The sequence below is a fragment of the Nannospalax galili genome, unplaced genomic scaffold, assembly GCF_000622305.1.
Source record: "Nannospalax galili isolate Female #2095 unplaced genomic scaffold, S.galili_v1.0 scaffold737, whole genome shotgun sequence".
NCBI classification, from domain to species: domain Eukaryota; kingdom Metazoa; phylum Chordata; class Mammalia; order Rodentia; family Spalacidae; genus Nannospalax; species Nannospalax galili.
Window position 1 is genome coordinate 2,941,733 of NW_008341172.1, and position 20,853 is coordinate 2,962,585.

The 20,853-nt window shown below is 44.5% G+C and overlaps 1 protein-coding gene across 4 annotated transcripts in view; it reads right to left on the bottom strand.

The window, feature by feature from the left end:
- Nucleotides 1-10,082, bottom strand: part of Dusp22 (dual specificity phosphatase 22) — a 65,453-nt gene extending 55,371 nt beyond the window's left edge. For 2 of the 4 annotated variants that reach the window (XM_008836679.3, XM_008836678.3), the window contains exon 1: nucleotides 9,932-10,082. In XM_008836679.3, the coding sequence (XP_008834901.1) occupies nucleotides 9,932-9,952 (21 nt within the window). In that variant the 5' untranslated portion in view covers nucleotides 9,953-10,082. Of the gene's footprint in view, nucleotides 1-2,933; nucleotides 2,961-9,931 lie in introns of those variants that run through there. The other 2 variants (XM_029565165.1, XM_008836680.3) reach the window with 2 other exon arrangements.
- Nucleotides 10,083-20,853: the final 10,771 nt, after the last annotated feature.

Below are 20,853 nucleotides of genomic sequence, written 5' to 3' on the forward strand. Positions count from 1 at the left end.
CTGCCTCCCTGGAAGGGCTTTCTTCCGTCAGTGCTCACTGGCCATCGTGACCCTGTTCGTCGCTTCTGCTCCCTTTGTCCTTGTGGACTGGTGGCCAATGACCCACGAGGGGAGGGAGAGACCCCACAGGAGTGCATGGAAAAAAAATCACTAAGAGGGGTTCACTGGTGGGATGCCAGGGATTGGGGAGTCTCTGTAAAATGGCTTAAGATTTGTTGATCACTGGGCTAAGGACAAGGCCTCTTCAAGGAGGGAACACAAAGAGAATGGGCAGGAACAGGAGGGGGTTGGGAGTTCCTCAGACAGTTGTCAGGGGGAGAGCTGGTCCTGCACTGGGCATTTGGGGGGTTTAAGAAATTTAAGATGGGTGAGACTGCCAGAAGAGCTGAGTGTTTATCTTAGAAATGTTATTTCAGAAGGGAAAGGATGTGGGTACCACATGGTTTAATTATCATGCCACCTCTGTGAATGGGACATTGGAAAAGGGGTCTGGGAGGATGGGTTTTGCATCTTCACTTTCCCTCAAGAGTTCTTCTGGAAGTGGACCCCAGCTCTTACTACCGAGGCCACAGGGGGCCAGACACCTGCTTCCACAGGACTTCACAGCTCTGGTATGGGTCTGTGATCCAAGTGTAGACAGTAATTCAGAGACAGCTCTGTTCCTTGGCACCACAGGCAGTTGGCTGGTGACACATTCAGCACCCTGGCTGTGGCACTGGCATCCTGGGTCCACCACAAAAATGTGCCTACCTGAGCATTTATGGGATTGGCTCCAGGCAGGTAACCCTAGGGTTCTGTCTCCCAGCCTTCTTAGCCATTTGCCCTGTTCTACCTAAAGTAGTTATATTTGGATTCCATTGCTTACAACCAAGATCCCTAGTGTGGACTTTCAATAAGGGAAAAAAGACACAAGCATGCAGGAAAGCAGGTGGGACCAGCTCCTGTCCTACCTCTGTGACCTGGCCTGCAAGGAAGAGCTCAGATCACACTCAGGGGCATATGGACACCCCAGGCAGAGTCTGCCTTCCAGTGGACTTCATTTAGTACCCATTTCTAAGCTTCAATCAGTAACTCATTTGATCCTCTTCAAGCGTTAATGGCTCCTTGGCACCTGACTCCCGAACTCTTTCACCGGCCCCCTCAGGAATGCTTACTTCACATGGAAGTTCTGCACCCTGGCAAGCAAGACCTACCAAGATTGAGTTCCCTATGTCTAGAGCCTTAGTCCTATCCTCAGTGCCTATCCCAGTCTCGATCATTCACATCTGAGATGACAACACTACACCACAACTATGTGGAAACGCAGGCAGGGCCTCCAAATAGCAGCATTCAGGTTTTATGAGAAATAGCCCATTATTTTGAAATCTGAATTTTTAAAATCGTTTAACTACTAAGATAAATAAGAAGGCCCATCTGTGGCCTGACTGTGGCCAATGAACATAGTCTGTGACCTCTATCTGCTGCTTGTATTAAATAGAATAGTTATTCAGTTTCCTAAGGACTGGATCCAGGACATCCCTAGCAAAACACAATCCATGTCTCCTCATGAAAATGACGCCATATTAAGCATATACTTTCAGTCATCTCCAGATGGCTATACTGTTTGGATCAGGGAAATCATAAGCTATGACTCCACAGATGGAACCAGCCTGTGCCTCCATGTGGCCACACTAACTAATACACGATGGTAACCTTCTTAGACATGAGTGAGACTGGGCAAGCAAGCCATTCTGTACAGGACTGAGGCTTCAGACAAAGAGAGCTCAATCAATCCTGACAGGTCTTGCACAATGCGCCCGATCTTGTAGGATAGGTCTTGCTGCCAGGGCACAGAATTTACATTTCCTTGATGAAAGCCGTGTGAAGCATGTTATAACAAGGCCAATACAACAAATTCAAGGTTTTTTTGTTTGTTTTTTGACAGGAGTTCTCATAGCCCCAGCTTACCTAGAACTCACAATGTAGACCAGGCTGGCCTCAATCTCACAGAGCTCCACGTGCCTCTGCCTCCAATGCCCAGCATCCAAATTTGGGTTTCTGGAAATTCTATATCAATTTTAAAAAGCAAGGCTGATTGAATCTATAGATGTGGGACTCACAGATATCAGGAACTGATTTTTTTTTTCTAAATTGGATTGGTTCTATCATAGGTAGATACTCAAGTAAATACTTCAATGAATAATTGAAAGATACATATCAATAGGGTGGGAGGAAGCAAAGCAAGGAAAGAGGGGATAAAATTCTGGTTTTCAAAGCCTGGTGCAGCTTAGCTAGGAGATCAAATGCTTTCCCTCCCTGAGTTGGGTGGGCTTGCATGCAGGAAGCAGCTGTGGTGCTGGGCCAGCATGAGAGAAGAGCAGGGTCCACAGAGGGGCTGGGGCAGAGCATCAGGAAAGACCAGGGAGCAGAGCACCAGTCTGGACAAAGAGGCTCTTTATTGAAAATAATGTAAAATGAGGATTTTACATGCATTTAAAAATCCTTCAAGAATTATGATTTCCAGGTGTGGTGGTACCCACCTTTAATCCCAGCACTTGGCAGTCAGACCAGGCGGATCTCTGTGAGATAGAGGCCAGCCTGGTCTACACAGTGAGTTCCAGGCCAGCTGGGGCTGTCTCAAAATGATCGAGATATGTATGTCTATATAATTTAAAGAATTATGAAGAAAGGACACAGTTGTGTCAGGCAGCTGGAAACAGCGAATTGCTCCCATCCATTTCTGTAGTCAGATTCTGGTTCTCTTCCATATAGAATTACAAAACCAGATCAAGAAAGGCTGGTTTCCAGCAGACTAAGAAGTACTTGGAGAAACTTCTCAACTAGCCAGTTTCATGATTTAAACATGAAACTCCACAAATCTGACTCATCTACTTTGCTGATATTATTACTGCTGGTAATCTCTGGGTACACAAGAAAAAACGAAGCCAACCAACCTAAGTGATTTTCCAGCAGAAAGATGGTTTGTAGAGGCGACTGGAGTGCAGTGCTCAAGAGGAAAAACCTGGGTGTCCAGTCTAAACAGAAACAAGGCAAGAACAGACAGCAATACCTGGTAGGAAGCAAAGATAAGTCAGGAAAGAAATGCAGGAAAATGCAGCTTGGGACTGTTCTCTGAAAGAATAAGCACAGAATTGGCTCTGATCGTCTTTATTCTTTGCAGTCTTCCTTCTTTCTCTTTGCTGGGGGCTGGCTTCACCCATCAGTCACTGAAGGGTACCTTGTCCTGCAGGTGTCTTGTGGGCTGACAGTTTCTAGGGAGGTCTCTCCTGACTACAAACTCCCTACGACACTCTCTCCTTTTTTCCTGTCTTATTTTCTTCACCATAGTTATCAGCATCCAAAAGTTTTATTTACTTTCTAACTGACCTTGAAGAACAGGGCAGGTCAGAGTTCATTTTCAGTTGCTATAGCAAGCACCCAATACTGGGTGGGTAATAAGCAAAGGGATTTGGCTCAGAGTTCTATAAGTCCTAGAGTGTGGCCCCAGCATCTGTTCGGCAGCTTATGGGGGATTTGTGGCAGAAGAGTGGGTTGGTGCATGTGGAAGAGAGAGAGACTGAACTGAACAGCTAACTCATTCCTGTGAGGAAACCCTCAATCTGTCCATGAACTCACTGTCTCCATGTCTTAAATGCCTGCCTTCAACAGGATCTACTACCTGTCTACACTGACAGGCTGAGGAGCCAGACTCAACGTGGGCTTTGGTGAGGACAAACCATATTCAAAACATGGTAGGGCACACCTTGTTCCAGCATTTGGTACATTAAGGGGGAATGAGTGAATAAACGGGAGGAAACAACGCAAACCAGAGGAACTTCCTCCCTGGAAGACGCTGGTCAGAAAGATTCCTGTCTTCTGCTACCAGTGAGCATAAAGGTAACACAATAGTGAATAGATGGATGAAGACAGACCCCTAAGAGGCAGAAACACTCTGGGATCACACTACAGCACCCCGGGTTCATGGCTCCTCTTGATCAATAGCCTTCACACATACACATTACCCTGTGCTAACAACAGCCTCACAGACATGCCAAAAACCCAAATGCTAAGCTACAAAACAACCTACATCCAAATGAATACTGTTTATGAGGATGGAAATATTTGGAATTTATTTTTAAACATTTCTTAATACTTCAGGATGCCACAGAATCTAAGAACTAAGAACTCCACCCAATCAGATGTAAGAGAGAAATTCCTGATCAAGCTAGCTCATAGCCCTGTTTTGAGTTGGTGTGGACTCTTAATTCTTCCTAGATCAGAAAGGGCTTTCTGGGGTTTTAAACCCTGGGACAATGGGGAAAACTTAGGTGAATTCCTCACAGACTTCTTAGTGCCATTTGCCTATAGGTTTACCCAGGATGCATTCATAAAGACAAATGTGAGTATAGCCGTGTGTCCTCTTGTAGCACTGCTTTAAGCATCTGTTCTATCAACTGAAAATGAGCAGGAGAAAAGAGCAGGCACTGCAGTATATGCTTGTAACACCAGCTAATTGGGAGGCTGAGGCAGGAGGATCACAAGTTCAAGGCCAGCCTGGGCCATATTAGCAAGATCCAGAGTCAAAAAAAAAAAAAAAAATTAAAAGGGCTGGACATGTAGCTCAGTGGTAAAGCACTTATGGAATATGTGTGAGGCCCTAAGTTCAAGTCCCAGTACCACAGATTAAAAAAAAAAAAAAAAACTAAGGAAGAAAGAAAACATTCAGAGGGTGATGAACAGGAAAGACAGTTCCATCTACCAGTCTTGGATATGTTCACTTTCTCAAGTGTCCGGAGCTGATGCCTAGAGAAAGACTCTTCAGGTTTCAGTATTTATTTCCCACTACAGGAGTTAGCACTGAGCCTTAACAGCAGCAGGTGTTAAATAATACAATTTGATGAATAGTAAATAGATGGATGAATGAACTACGGAGGCACTTGGTGGCACATGGATACAGCATTTAGTAGTACTAAGACATAAGACTTCCAGACCCTCCCATACAGCAAGTGTTTTCTACAGGGTTAAATCCCATTCCACTTGTCGATAGCTTCCCAGTTCCATGTCAAAAGGGCCTCAGGAAATTCTGATGCAGAGAACAATAGACTAGAGATTGTCAACAAGGGGCAAGTTTGCCCTAGGGATACATGTGTCAAGGTCTGGAGAGTTTGGATAGCCCCAGTGTAGTGGGAGGATACAACTGGTACCCACTGGGTGGAGGCCAGGGAAGCTGCCCTTTCCCTGTGATACACAGAGGCCTCCACAACAATTATCCAGTCCCAAATGTCAACTGGGCAGCTGTGGAGGAATGTTTCTCTATGCTTGGAAGCATGTATCGCCCTCAAACTATAATCCTTTCTTAACTATATTCTTTTATCTTCATATAGACAAGTCATTTTAAAACAGATGTCGTCCATATTCAAGGCCTGATACATCACTGCCACTGAAGGTAGACAAATCCAACGAAGCACACTAACAACAGATCACGTACACAGCTTTAGAGTTTTTGTTTGTTTGTTGTTTTTTTTTTCAGACAGGGTCTCCCTGTAGTCCCAGCTGGCCTAGAACTTGCCATGTAGACTAAGCTGGCCCCCACCTCACAGAGATCTGCCTGCCTCTGCCTCCCAAGTGCTGGGAATAAAGATGTGTGTTATCACACCCAGCTACTTAATAGTTTTAAAAAATGTCACCTGAAATTCTCATCTGCTTCTCTCAAGAACCTGAGTAGTAACTGGGAAAGGTACTGTTATACCTATTTTATAGAAAATGGAGACTGGGTTATGCTAGCCACTGAAGGTCAGTTTTAAGCATCTGTGAATCTAGGAAGAGAAAAATCAGGCTTTTTGATATCCTGGCCCCTCTTAGCAACAGAGGGCTTCTCATGAAAAACAGATGCACCGACTGAAGAGCTGGCCTCCAATCACCATGAACAGGCTTCACATGAAACACCAGGGCAACATCCATTCCCACCAGGCTGGATGCCTACAGAGGTCAAAGGACAGAGGGGCAGGAAGAGGCCACCAGACTAGTCAGCTCATGAGTTGAACAATCTGGCAGTCAGTGAAGGACAAGATGTCAGATCCTCATTTCCTGCCCTATAACCATGAAACTTCTGCCTACTTATGCCATCACCTTAGGCTGATCAAGCTAAAGGCAACAGAGGAGAAACATTTGGGGCAGCGTTCTCTGACACCATGCTTCCTAAAGAGAATAGTGTTTTCCTTTATTTTCTTTCAAATGAGGTATAGTATTTCAGACTAATAAGATGACAATGAGGATAGGGGTCTATGTAGAATACATGTGGATTCAAACTCCTGGGAACTTTGAGTCAGGAGCTTTCAAAGACTCCACAGATAAGACATTTTACATGTAACAGTGTCCTTAGTCCTAATCTTAACATTTGGCTGATCCTTTATTCACACGATGAGGCCCTCTGCTCTTTGGCTATGAGCCAGACCAACTGGCTTTGGGTCTAGGCTCTGTCACTTACCAGCTGGGTCACCTGGTAGGTTCCTTTTGTGTGTGTGTGGGGGGGTGTATGTGAAGGTCAGAAGTTGTCACTGAGTGTCTTCCATGTTTTCCTTAATCACTCTCCATCTTTTTTTTTTTTTTTTTTTTTTTTTTTTTGAGACAGGGCATCCCTGTAGATCCAGCTGGCCTGAAACTCACTATGTAGACCAGGCTGGTCTTGAACTCACAGAGATCTGCCTGCCTCTGCCTCCCGAGTGCTGGGACTAAAGGCATGTGCCACCACGCCCAGCTCCATCTTATTTTTAAAGACAAGGTCTCTTAGTGAGCCTTGAGTTCACCAATTTGGCTAGACTGGTTAGCCAGCAAGCTCCAAAGACCCTTCTGTCTCTGTATCTCCAGCATTGGGTATAGGTACATGCTTCCCTGACTGGCTTTTTACCTGGGTGCTGGGATTGAACTCAGGTGCTTATGCTTGTGAGGCAAGCACTCTACCAACTGAGTCCCAGCCCCTAGTTCTTTAAACTCTGCATGTTTCCTATGAAAAACAGGCCTAGAGTAAACAGCGCTGCTTCACAGGGTTGGCAAGGAATAAGCAAGCTACTCTGAAGCGAAGTACTCCCCAAAGGGCCTGGCATACCACCAACTCGCCGTGGTGATTGTAATTCAGATCAGCTCAGGATATCTAGTTGGAACTTGTACAAAAAGTAATGGAATGTCAGCTGCCTGCCTTTCCCCCTCCTTTATCAAAGTCAAGGAAGAGCGGTGACGGCCTGTTTTACAATTAACCTTAAACTGTGGGGGTCTTTTTCAGGTTATTTTTAGGGACCTTAGAATTCACTTGGGACAAACTGGCAGCCTGGGTTAAAAGGAAGACATCCGTAATCCTCTAACCGGTGGGAACTGGGATTCAAACCCGGTCCTACCACTTCCTTGCATCACGATGCAGTCACCTCACCCATCTCTTCAAGTCTCTATTTCCCAATCTGCACAAAGAGGAAAACAGCCTGACAACTGACAACATAGCTCTATGGAGAAACTTAGAGAACAATAGCTCAGGTCAACTAGGAGCTTTCAAAGACTCTACAGAAAAAAGACATTTACATGTAACAATGTCCTCAGTCCTAATCTTACCAGAAACATTTGCTAGACTGATCCCTTACTCATACAATGACCAACCCTCTGCTCCGCGGTTATGAGCCAGACTAATTGGCTTTGAGTCTAGACTCTGCCACTGGGTCACCTGGCAGGTTCCACGTGTGTGTGTGTGTGTGTGTGTGTGTGTGTGTGTGTGTGTGTGGAGGGTAGGTAATATGCATGCCCATGTACGCACATGAAGGCCAGAGGTTGAGATGAGGCTGGAAACAGAACAGCCCAAATTCCTTGCTGCCTGCTGCTCTTTTCTCTCACATCTCATTCTTTCCCTCTCATCCTCTACCTAACACACAGGAGACCTGGATGAGGTCTCCTGCCATGAGGATACGAAATAAGAGTGAAAACTAAACCACTATTTCCTAAATGGAGCGGAATCTGTATTGTTCCATATGTCTTTTGTAAAAGGTGACTAATTTGTATGTGATGAGAAGTTTTGTCCCAGGGACTTCAAGTAAACACCCTCTAAGCTATGTTCTTAATTCTATGGGCATTGCACATTTTACTTATATTCTTAGAAACATGCTTTTATGGTTAGCACCCTCCACTGCTTCTGCGAATACATTGTTCATTTTCCTATTTAAAGCTGGGGAAAAAGGAAAGCCCTGCCCTGTTCCAAGCTAGACAGCAAGAGATTGGGACGCTCCAGTCAAAGCTGGATGCTGGCATCCAACACTTCACTTTGCCACTGTACTTGTAACCTTGTACTCTGGGTAATTCCCTTTGATCTTAGACCAAACACGTTTACATTAGTGGGGATCTCTCATCTGGACTGAAGTTCCCCACCCCTACTCCTTTAGATTGGGTTTCATCAACTTTCCCCATTCTCTGGGAATTAGCTTCAGAGCCACTAGTCTTCTATCTTAAATTTGTTCTCTCTCTGTCTCTGTCTCTGTCTCTCTCTCTCTGACATACAAGCATGCACAAAGAGAGACACACAACTTGTGTTATGCAGCACACTAGCCATTAGCTAGTGGTTAATGAGCACTTAACATATAGCTGGTATTTACCGAGATGTCATTTTAATATAAACACCAGAATTTAAGACTCAGTAGAACAAAATAGTCTATATTGGTTGCATGCTGAAATATTTTAAATATATTCAGTTTAACAAAATCCAGTCTTAAAATGAGCATCACCGGTTTCGTATTACTTAAAAAATAAACTTCACTAGAAAAACTCCAATGATTTAACTATTGGACAAGCACTGGCCTCTACTGAAGGGCCTATGAGGAACCTTTGTATGTGTCATTCACAGTGGCTTCCCCTCTGTGTCCCCAAACCACTACCCCTGACAGAGTAAACACACAATCAGTCTATGTTGAGTACGTACTGAAGCACGCAAATCTCTCTGTGCACATGGTTTTCCATTTCGCCTCTGGACATTGTGTCTCTACTTGCAAGAAATTATAGTAATAAAATAACCAAGAACTGTATTACTTTGAAAGGTGAAAAGCACAACGTGGATAAGAATATTACTGCTCGTGCTAAAAGTGAAATATTTCTCTCTCAGGTAATCATTTGTATACCCGTCTTTTATACTACAATATAAAAAACTACAAAACAAAAGCAGAAAGAGGGAGCCCCGTAAACAACTCAAGTGGGGAAAACTGTAGAAACATCAGAGGAGCCAAGGCGTGCACACAGTCAGTGGGAAGAGAAACAGAGCTCCGATCCCGGTATGAACATCTTCACTGTCCCAATTTTAAAAGCAAAAGGCTCAAAATGCTACTGGATCCCTCCCTGTGCCAACACAGGAAGGCCGGAAATCGGCCGGATCCAGACCCACTTCAAACACTTGTAGAGAAGTATTGTCTTTGTTGAGGGCTTTTAAAACTACTGTAAGATCTCCCTTTAAATCAGCAAGCTCCTTAACCTTTAGGTTGACACACAGAGACCGGGCTTCTCTGTCCACCAGACCACCCTCAGCTTAGTGAGAAAACTGGCCACAGCAGAGGCCAGGCAAGCAGCACAGATTTCCTAGGAGGCCCGGTGAACACAACCTGCCAACAGGTTGCCCTGCGGAAGCCGCAAGACCTAGGGTCAAGGCGCTCCCGATGCTGAAAGCCAGGTCGGTTCTCGGGTTTCCGCCAAGTTCCCCAGCAGAACAGCTTATCTGTGCACGCGCGCACAAATCTGGGGGAGAAAAGAGGAAATTACAGAAGCCGCCCATCTAGGCCAGTTCACCAATGCTGTGGGTGGCAGGCGTCAGGAGGCTGGGCCCGGGGGAGGGGAGACAGACCGCATCCAGCGAGGGTCACGGCTCGCCGAGGGCAGGCGCTGTCCGGCAGGGCGGCGGGGAGGCGGCGGGCTGGGCCCGGGGCTCGGACGTTACCTGGCTCATCCCACTCCCCATGGTCGCGCCGCGATCGCCACTGCCGCGCTCGCGGGTGGAGACGGCTTGCGGGCGGGGCGGCAGGAGGCGGCGCCAGGGTCGCGCTGGCAGTGTGCGCCGCGGCGGGCTGGGTGCCCCGGGGGCCGGTCATGACGGCAGAGCTCCGCGTCCGGGCCGAGAGCCGGGCGGGCGCCTTGCCGGGAAATCGGCCCCGGCCTCCGCGGCCCACGCGCACGCGCACCGGAGGTGGGGCGGGGGACTGTAGGTGGAGGATGGGGGGTCCGCGCACGCGCACCGGCGGCTGGGAGCGGCAAGGTGGGGGGCGGGCGCTGCGGTCGGGGGTCCCCAAGTCCCCGCTGGCCTTTTCCCCTGGGGCGCCCTGGGGCTTGTTACCAGCAGTCTCACTGACCCAAGTCCCTGGGTGAATCAGGTGCTAATCAAAGCCTGGGCCCTGGGGCTCCCCAATCTGGGTTTTCTGAGCTGACAGATTTAGGCCGGGGATTCCTGTGGCCCTGCCTCACCCACCCAGATGGAGAAGGAGCGCGCTCTGGGCAAGGTGGGCTAGGTGATTCACCTTTACAGAGATCTGACCCCTGCAAGTCGGGGAGGGGGCAGCTGGTGGCTCCAAATGGTTGTGGGTTCCCATCAGAGGAGCTTGAACTGACTCTAGTAGGCACTCAGGTGTGCTGAGAGGATTGTTGCCAGAAAGTTGCCCCCTCGCAAGCCCGGGAACACGTCTGCATTGTGGTTTGTCTGGAGTAAACAGTAGTAAATTATTTGGGGATGTTCTATTATCCTTACTAAAGTTTTAAATTCCTTTCTGGGCACAGAATCCTTCAGCTACAGTTTTGTGACTTCATTTTGTATACTTGACAATGCTCTGCACACAGTAGGTGCTTAGAAAGTACTTGCTGAATGAAGACATGCCATGTGTCAGGCTGATGTGACAGGCTCCATTCCATCTGTCCCTCTTTGCCCTTGGAATCACAGCTGCTTGGTTATTAGATGTCATGTTGCCCAGGGGCCTGTGTTACCCATCTCAATCCCCAGCTTTTTTGCACAGCTGCCTCTTGTCCTTGAAGTCTTAGAACAAATGCCATAACCTCAAAGGGCCTTTTCTCAATGAGACCAGGGGATTTAGAGGGAACACTGCAGTAGCTACAGTACTGCCTTTTTTTTTTGTCTTTTTGAGACAGGGTCTCCCTGTAGCCCCAGCTGTCCTGGAACTCACTGTGTAGGCCAGGCTGGCCTGAAACTCACAAAGATCCACCTGCCTCTGCCTCCCAATTGCTGTCTGTTATTTTTACATAGTACTTAGGATCAGAAATTATACTTTGTTGCTTACTGTTGATCTGTTTCATAAGACAGCAAGTGCTTGAAAAAGATCTTGTCTAATTCACTTAGCCATATGACCTGGGACAGCAACTAGCTGTAAACTTTAGATTTAGATCTTACATTTAAAGTAGAACCTGTTTGTTCATTTGTGTTTTCACTCATTCACAAAAATTGTAAAGGCTAGAAGCCTAGTGGATTTCCATTCCAGGTAAGGATTCCATTCACATCATTTTCTCCTTGACACTGCCAACATCACAGATGAGCATTCGTGGACATAACCATCGTGTGGCCAGCCCATACTACCATGTGGATAAGGATAATGATTAGTTCTATATTTAATGAGCAGTCATTTCAATGCTATTTTTTATTTATTTTTAATATTCTATTATTTTTATTTTATGTGTATGTGTGTATTGCTTGCATGTAGGTAAGTGCACCTGTGTCATGCCATGCCTGCGGAGGACAGAAGAGGTTGTCGGATCCCCTGGAACTGGAGTTATGGACAGTTGTTAGATGCCATGTGGGTGCTGGGAAACAAACCTGGGTCTTCTGCAAGAACAGTCAGTGTTCTTAACCGCTGAGCCACCTCTCCAGCCCCGTAGCAGTCATTTCAAATTTAAGGTTAGAATATGTAAAAGTCTACAGGTTCAGGAGAGTCGGTCAGATCATTGGATAAGTTGATAATTTCAGAGAATTCACATAAACCTCTGCCCAAGTGAGTAGTTGTGCAATCTGCCTTGACCAAAGCATGACTGAACATAAATATGAGCCAGCTCGTAGTGAACTGTGGGGGAAGAAACAAGGTAGAATCTAGAACTACAGAGGCAAAAGCACAAATTGTTTTCTTTTTCTTCAGCTCTGTCTAGAGAATAGACGCTTAGCTGACCATTAGAGACTTTTGAGCTAGAGAATAGCCCAGCCATGAGACTGGCCCCTGCGGTGGATGACCTCAACTTTCAGAATGTAGTCCCAGCCCTCAGCCAGCCTTCTGAATGTAGTTTCCTTCTTTCTCCCCAGAGGCTTAGGGAGCTCAAGGCTCAGGGCTCAGGTATATGTAGTATGGGCCAAGGAAACCGAGCAAGAGGCCTGTGTCACCGGTGCATGGCAATCTAGGAAGGTGATGTCAGGCCTTTATTTGAGAGTCAGTGAAGTCAGTCAACCTGTAAAGTCCAGGAAAGCTGGCAGCACCTTGCAGGAATGAAATTGTGAGATCATGAATCAGTGTCATGCAAAGACAGAAGACTAGTTCCCAACCCTGCATGGAAAATGAAGCTCTTGTCAGCAGACAAGTCATAGTGTATATGTCTTTGTCTTGTCAGCACATGGAGGCCAGTTGGTTCTTTGCTTGTTTATTTGTTTTGGTGCTGTTGATTAAAGTAAGGAGCTCACACATGCTCTATCACTGAGTTGTATTGCCAACCCAGGGAAGACTTGTTATCAAACTTAGTGTCCAGCATACAAAATAGTTGCTAATCTGGGGAAACTTAAATATTTGATAAGGAAAGAAACACAGCTGGGGTGTTGTTAAATTTGCCGGGGTATGAAGTTCACACATCATAGTTCTATATGCCAGATGCATTGTCAACTCCAAAGCTGCCTCTGTTCCCCTTCTTCCCCTCCCCTTCCTTTCCTTTTATTTGAAGCATGGTCTTACTATGTAACCCAAGCTAACTTGGAACTTGTTCTACATCCAAGGAAGTCCTCAAACTCACTATTTTTCTTGCCTCTGCTGGGAGGACATGCAGGCATCACCACACCCAGCTCTGTCTTTTCTTTCCTAGAGCAGTATCATTTCTATGTAAGATGATCCTATGAGCTAGGGGTGACTGAATTCCTATTGTCTTCCAGTTTTGAAACGTACAGCACATACCCAATAGACAAAAGGGAAGGGGTTTATTGAGAGAGGGAGGGTGGGGAGAGGAGGTAGAAAGGTAGGGAGGAAAGAGAGGAGATGAGGGAGGGGTGGGAGAAGGAAGGCGCTGTTCTTGCACACAGTGCTCTCCTGGATTGCTTTGCTGTACCCCTTGGCCTGCTGAGGTAGACGGCAGATGCCAGGACTTTCTCTGGCTCTGTTCTTTGCCATCACGTTGTTCTCTGAGCTTTGTTAAGAAATCTTGCCTGGCATATGCACTTCCATCTTGGGTATTGATGTGGTTGTTTTCCCTCGCAAGGTATGATTTAACCCAAATGCTGCTCTGTCCCTGCCAAGAAAGGTCCTATGGCAGTAAACTTGTTCCTTTAAAACTTCATCCTTAAAAAAAAATAAAACTTTCCATGATTGCTGACTGTGTCCCAGAACATTAGCAAAATCTGGACCACTACTGTCTTCTTAGCCTCTGTAGAATATTTGTCTTCGTCTTGATGGGTAAGAACTAACTTGAACCTTACTTCCCTCCCTCCACTCATAAAGAGATGCCCAAGGGTCTTACCAGCTCTGCCTCTCTTCAGTACTGTAGCCACAGTCTCCTTCATTAAACCCTAGTCAGAATGGCCATAGGGGCTGCAATCTGGGGCAGAGGAAGATAGCCCCTATGTGTTTCTGCTCAGAGAACCCGTCTGTTGGCACTTCCTGCGTCTGTACAGACAACCACCTTTCTGAGACTCACTTCTGCTTCTCCAAATGCCCAAGGGGCCAGGGCCTGGCCTAGAAGTACAGACAGCAAGGGAAGCCCCAGCTCAGAGTGTAGGGCCAGGCCAACCACCTTAACCATCTTGCATTTGTCTGCTGGCCTTAATTTTGAGCTCCTCCTTAGAGAAGTCTTGGGGTTTGTTTTGCTTGTTTTTGTTATTTATGTAAAACTAAAATTGAACTGGAACTGAAGGCACTAAAAAACTGTCTAGATGGGGGGCTAGAGGAACAGGGGGTTTCCTGAGAGAATGGAATGTCCCAAGAGAAATTTCACTCACTGTGACAGGGGAAGTCCATTTGGCATGAGATAGCACTGTCATTATTGCACATTCTATGTTGGGTTTTACATTTTTGTTAACAGTAGTTGCTGCTGTTTTTTTTATTAGTCAGTCGTCATTAAAGCCCTTAAATTATAAGAAACTCATCACATTGAGTGTTCCTCAGGTTGACCATGGACTGAGGATCCACTGCCCACAAAGCAGCAGTACTTGCATCCCCCCGCTCCCACCCCCATGGAGCATCACCTACCTATGAGGTCAAGGCCTAAAAGGCACAGTCTCATTCAGAGCTAGCAACCAACACCAGCACCTCAAGCGTCCATGAAAGGACCCCCCACCGCTAAGTATTGATTGCCCTGTCATGGAGCATCACCTACCTATGAGGTCAAGGCATAAAAGGCACAGTCTCATTCAGAGCTAGCAACCAACACCAGTACCTCAAGCGTCCATGAAAGGACCCCCCACCGCTAAGTATTGATTGCCCTGAATTTTTCACCATCTCTGTCGTACCTGTATGACAACAGCCAGGACAAGAACAATTGTTGCACAGAGAATTAAGCAAGTGGCGCCTGAGGTACATCTCAGGCACTCAGGTTAGCATGAATTTCTCCTGCCCCTTTCATAGGCTTACATACATTGGAAACATACTGGAACATTGGTTCAGACTAACACATTTGTATTTGGTTTACTAATACCCTCAAGGCTGGGTATGGTGGCCTTTAATCCCAGCATTCAAGAGGCAGAGGCAGGGAGAGCTCTGTGAGGCCAGCCTGGTCTACATAGCAAGTTCCAGGCCAGCTAGGGCTACAGGGAGACCCTGTCTCAAAAACTAACTAACTAACTAACTAACTAACTAACTAACTAACTAATAAGTAAGTAAATAAATATATAAATGCCTCAACTCCTCTACTTCACCCCAAAATACAAGGCAATATTTCTTTTCCTTCTTATGTTAAGAGGTCTCTGATGGTGACTTTCCTCAAGTAAAACAGTTTGTCTCAAAGGTGATAGGAGATCTTTCTCTCTACAGACACAAAACCCTGTAACTTTGAAGTGGCAGTTTCCCTTCTGCCTTTGAGGAGTTGAAGGGCAGCCCAACTGGGGCAAGCAGGGTGGGTGGTGGAAAAATGGAACACCGATGCGTGACCTATGTAGTATGGGAACATCTTTCTTCATTACAATGCTTTTACAAGCGTGTAATTTAAGATGAAGTCTTGCTACTTTATGTGTCTATTACTATTAAGCAAGTAGTTGGAAGCCCTGGGCGTTGCTGGTGTTTTCCTCATACCAGGGTAGGCAGCTGCTTCTTGCTACAGAAGAATGTCTATTTTCCTTTTGAATAGCAACAATTCCAGCAATTCAGGGTCAGTATAGGTGTTGATTTCAATGGTTTCATTTGTACTTCTGAGTACTATAGGGTGAATAGTACTATAGGTACTATTAGGCAGAAGCCAAATGTTTAAGTGGTCGACAGAGCTAATCTTTTAAACAGAGCATCTGTCATCTACTTAGTTATTAAGTGCAATAGTTCTACAGAAGTCAGATAGGTAATCCCTTAGCACTCTTCATATTTCCTTAAAGTTGTGTGTGGTGTGTGTGTATGTGTGTGTGGTGTGTGTATGTGTGTGTGTATGTCTATGTATGTGTGTGTATGTGTGTGTATTGTGTGTATGTGTGTGTGTATGTCTATGTATGTGTGTGTATGTGTGTGTATTGTGTGTATGTGTGTGTGTATGTCTATGTATGTGTGTGTATGTGTGTGTATTGTGTGTATGTGTGTGTGTATGTCTATGTATGTGTGTGTATGTGTGTGTATTGTGTGTATGTGTGTGTGTATGTCTATGTATGTGTGTGTATGTGTGTGTATTGTGTGTATGTGTGTGTGTATGTCTATGTATGTGTGTGTATGTGTGTGTATTGTGTGTATGTGTGTGTGTATGTCTATGTATGTGTGTGTATGTGTGTGTATTGTGTGTATGTGTGTGTGTATGTCTATGTATGTGTGTGTATGTGTGTGTATTGTGTGTATGTGTGTGTGTATGTCTATGTATGTGTGTGTATGTGTGTGTGGTGTGTGTGTATGTGTGGTGTGTGTGGTGTGTGTGGTGTGTGTGTGGTGTGTATGTGTGTATGTGTGGTGTGTGTGGTGTGTGTGTGTGGTGTGTGTGTGTATGTGTGGTGTGTGTGGCATGAGTGGAAGTCTGAGGACAACTTTCAAGAGTCAGTTCTTCCCTTCTACTTTGTTGAGGCAGGGTCTTTCTTATTTCTGCTGCTGTGCTGAGTGCTATAGGTTAGCTGGCCCAAGATATTTCAAGCAATTCTTCCTCCTTCTTCTCTCTTTAGACAAGCTGGTTCACCTGCTCTATCAGGTCTTTGTTTTCCATTGTAAGTACATGAGGGTGTGCGTGTGTGTGTGTGTGTGTGGTGTGTGTGTGGTTTTAGCCAGTCTGTAGCCATCTGAAATGATAAATGTGGTTGGTGTGTGGTTGTGTGGTGTGTGGTGTGTGTGTGGTGTGTGTGTGTGTGTGGTTTTCTGTACCATTTACTTTCTATTCTTTTTAACTTTGTAACATTTCTTCTTTCTCTGATGTTTGCTTCTCAGCTGTAAAGAGATGTTTTGGTTCTTTGATTTGATATACGGTGTCTGTCATGTGGAATGACTGATTAACTGATCTGTCCAACATTCTCCCGATTTTAAAACTGAATGTCCAGTGTCCCATGAACCCCTATGGTCCCAAGCAATAACAGGACAGCTGATTCCCTTACATCTATGGTGCATTTTGGTGAAAAAGGCATTATTCTTAAATGAGAAAAAATTAAATTATTTAAGCACCCATCCCTTCGTTTACACAACCCTACATATGAAGCATGGAAAGGGAGTGGCTGCCTTCCATTGCTGCACAGCACAGGTCGGCATGAGGCTTGAACACACATGGCCAGACCTCCTTTCTGCTTTCCAGAGAGGAAATATTGGCTTGCTTAACAAAGTCATTGTCAGTATTTGTTGGTGGAGAGAATACTTTCTTCTGAGTGTCCATCTGGTCTATTTCTAGCTCAACCACAGTTTTTTTTTCTTCCTCATTTTTATTAGTTCTTTGAAAATTTCATAAAATGTATTTTGATCATATTCACCACACAACTCCTCCCAGATCTGTCTCCCTTCCCTACCAACCCAAATTTGTATTTTCTTTTTTGTTGTTGTTTAATGCATTGAGTCCAATTTGTGCTGCCCATATACTCTTGGGTGTGTGGCCATCCACTGGAGCGAAGCCCATCTCTCAGGGGCCATACCCTCAAAGAAAACTGGCTCCCTCCTCCCGGCAACTGCCAGTTGCCAATAGCTCCTCAGTTGGGATGGGCCATTGGGCCACCTTCCCCTCTTCATGTTGGGATTTTTGTCTGGGTTTAGCTTGCACAGTCTAGTGCATGCTGTCACAACGGCTGTGAGTTAATGTGTGCACCTGCCCTATCTATTGTGTCCGGCAAACACTATTTCCTTGTACTCATCCACTGCTCCTGGATCATTTTTCTTCCCCTTCTTCTGTAATAATACCTGAGTGTTGGGAGGAAAGAATGTGATATAGGAGTCCCATTTAGAGCTGTGCACTCTGCAGTCTCTGCATCTTGACTAGTTATGAGTATCTACTTCAAAAAGAAGCTTTTCTGATGAAGGTTAAGAGATACACTAACCTATAGGTATAATAATGTCATCTGAAGTTGGTTTAACACTATTTTCATTTAGCAGAATAATAATGATATGTTCCTTCCTTGACCTCTCTAGCTGCAGGTTCTTGGTCCTGATAACAGTACCAGGTATGGGTTCCATCTTCTGGAGCAGCTCTTAAATCCAGTCAGGAAGTGGCTGGTTACTCCCATGATGTCCATGCCCTATTGTACCAGTGGGCATATTTTGCCAGGCTAGTTGTTATTGTAGCTCACAGGTTCATAGCTGGTTAAGATAAATGATTACTTTTCTCCACCAGTAGCACACACAGCACCTTCCAGCTCTGTGAAAGCTAGCCAGTAGGGATGAAGCTTCCAGGTCAGTACCAGCTTGAGTTCTCCATGTCCTATGATTCAAGTATGTGCTATCTTTAGCAATAAGGTATTATCATCAAGTTCTGGAGGGAAGCCAAAAACTTTAGCAATAGCTTGTAATATCTGGGGGGAGGGGTCTATGGATCTCAGTGGCCAAGAGCTCCAAAAGAGGTAACTCATTCCTCACACTGAGCTTTTTGTTAGCCTCTGCTGTCTAATAGGTAGCTCAATTTAAACTCTGTATATATTTTAGGAGGTATAGCAGTAGGTTTCCATATAACTTTTTCAAAATGTCATTTTTACTTATTTATTTTTATTTTATGTGTATTATTATGTGTATTAGGTATTACCTATATGTATATAAGTGTGCCCATGTCATGAAATGCCCTCAGAGGTCAGAAGAGGGCGTCAGATCCCCTGGAACTGGAGTTATGGATGGTTGTTTGCCACTATGTGGGTGCTTGGAATTGAACCTGGGTCCTCTGCAAGAGCAGCCAGTGCTTTTAACCACTGAGCCATCTCTCCAGCCCCTAAAATGTTTTTAACACTAATGGGAAATAAATATATTTGATCTTCCTCAAAGCAAGCCAATATGCATGTCTGATCCTATTTGAGTATTTTCCCCAGAAACCATCACAGAATAACCATGAGATCCCATTAGCCTAAAAATGTTGGATTAAGTTAACAGTGCTTAAAAGAATAGTTTGAAAAGGAGGCTGACAGTCTCCTACAGCCTTTCAGATTGTCACAATGTTGGGGGTTAGCACATAAATGCATCAATTAGTCATCTTTCTTTTCCTCTGAAATCCCTTTGTTGCATGCTACCCATAATCCACTGATTGACCTGGTGTCAGATGTTCAGAAAAGATCCAAGAAGACCTCAAATTCATAGCTTAAGATAGCCCCTGAAGGCCCTTCAAAATTATTAAGACTTCGCAAACTCAGTGAAAGAAACTGATTTCCAAAATTACCATAATGTAAGAATCAAATGTTTAGTTTTCAACAACAGCAACAAATTCTAGGCATACAAAGGAACAGGAAAACAAATTGGAAACTTCACTAGAAAATTCAAAAGCAAAGGTAGGCTTGGAGAGAGGACAGCACAACAGTAGTTACTGAGTCAGGAGCAGAAAGAACAAAAAATACTGGCAGAAAATGAATAGAGCCAAGGGACGCGTGGGATACCTCTGCACAGTCCTCCTATACATTGTGAATTCCAAAGGAGAAGAGGGAAAGAAACTATTTAAAGAAATAATGCCAGCCAGGTGTGGTGGCAATCTCTGTGAGACTGTGGCCAGTCTGATCTACACGGCGAGTTCTGGACCAGTAGGGACTACAGGGAGACCCTGTCCCAAAAAGACCAAAAAGAAAAAAAAAGGAAAAGAAGAGAAGTAACGCCCAATAATGTTCCAAATTATAGGTAGGATATGCATCTACAAATCCAAGAAACTCAAAATGAAATCTTATTAGGATGAACTCAGAGACCCACAATCAGCTATTGAGAACCAAAGACCGAAAAAAAAAAAAAAACCCAAAAAAACTCCCTGAAAATAGTAAAAGAGGTGGTTGATCACATCCAATTGATTAAGAAGTTCAGCATACCCTTCCCCAAACCTTGGATAATAGCAGAAAGTGATATTCAAACTGCTGGGAAAGAAGTAAACTTCTGAGAAGTCTGAATTTGACAGAACTGTTCTTTGCAATTGAAGGAGGATGAGTATGGTGCATGCCTTTAATCCCAGCACTTGAGAGGTGGAAGCAGTCAGATTTCTACGAGTTCAAAGCCTGCCTGGTCTACATAGGAAGTTCAGAGCTATATAGTAGGACTTTTCTAAAAACAAACAAACAAATAAACAAAACCAAAGGAGCTGTGAAAACAATACCGATAAACAAACCTGAGAAATTTTGTCCTCCCTTTTGGGAAATGCTAAATAATGTCTTTTAAATTGAAATGAAAAAATGTTAGGAAGAAACTCAAAGAAACTCAAAGCCATAAGAAAAAATAACACCTTTAGTAGAATTCACTTACATGAATAATCTCATAAAGAAATATAAGCTAACTTCACTTTTTAAATTCAAAAAATTTTTAAATTTAAAATTTTAGGGGCTGGAGAGATGGCTCAGAGGTTAAGAACACTTGCTGTTCTTGCAGAAGACCCAGGTTCGAATCCCAGCCCACATGGCAGCTAACAACTGTCCGTAACTCCAGTCCCAGGGGATCCGACAGCCTCTTCTGACCTCCTCGGGCATTGCATTGACACAGGTGCACTTACCTACATTCAGACAATACACGCATTCACATAAAATAAAAATAATTTTTTAATTAAAAATTTAAATATCTTTTAAATTTTTCTGTTCAATCTGAGACAAATACACAGGAAAATATTATCAGAGATTGTTTTTGAGTCTCAGAGATTGTTTTTGAGTCTGTGTAGTTTGTGACATCGGTAACCAAAAGGCAGAGACAGAGTTGTATAAGAACAGAAATTTTGTATGCTGTTCAAATTAAGCAAGTATAAATTCAAATTTAACTGCTATAAGTTTGAGTTACACCAGTCTGGTACTTTTAATTACTGTGTGTCATGTAGATAAATCTTGGGCAAAGACCAGTTGTTCTCAGATAAACCTTACCTAGACATATA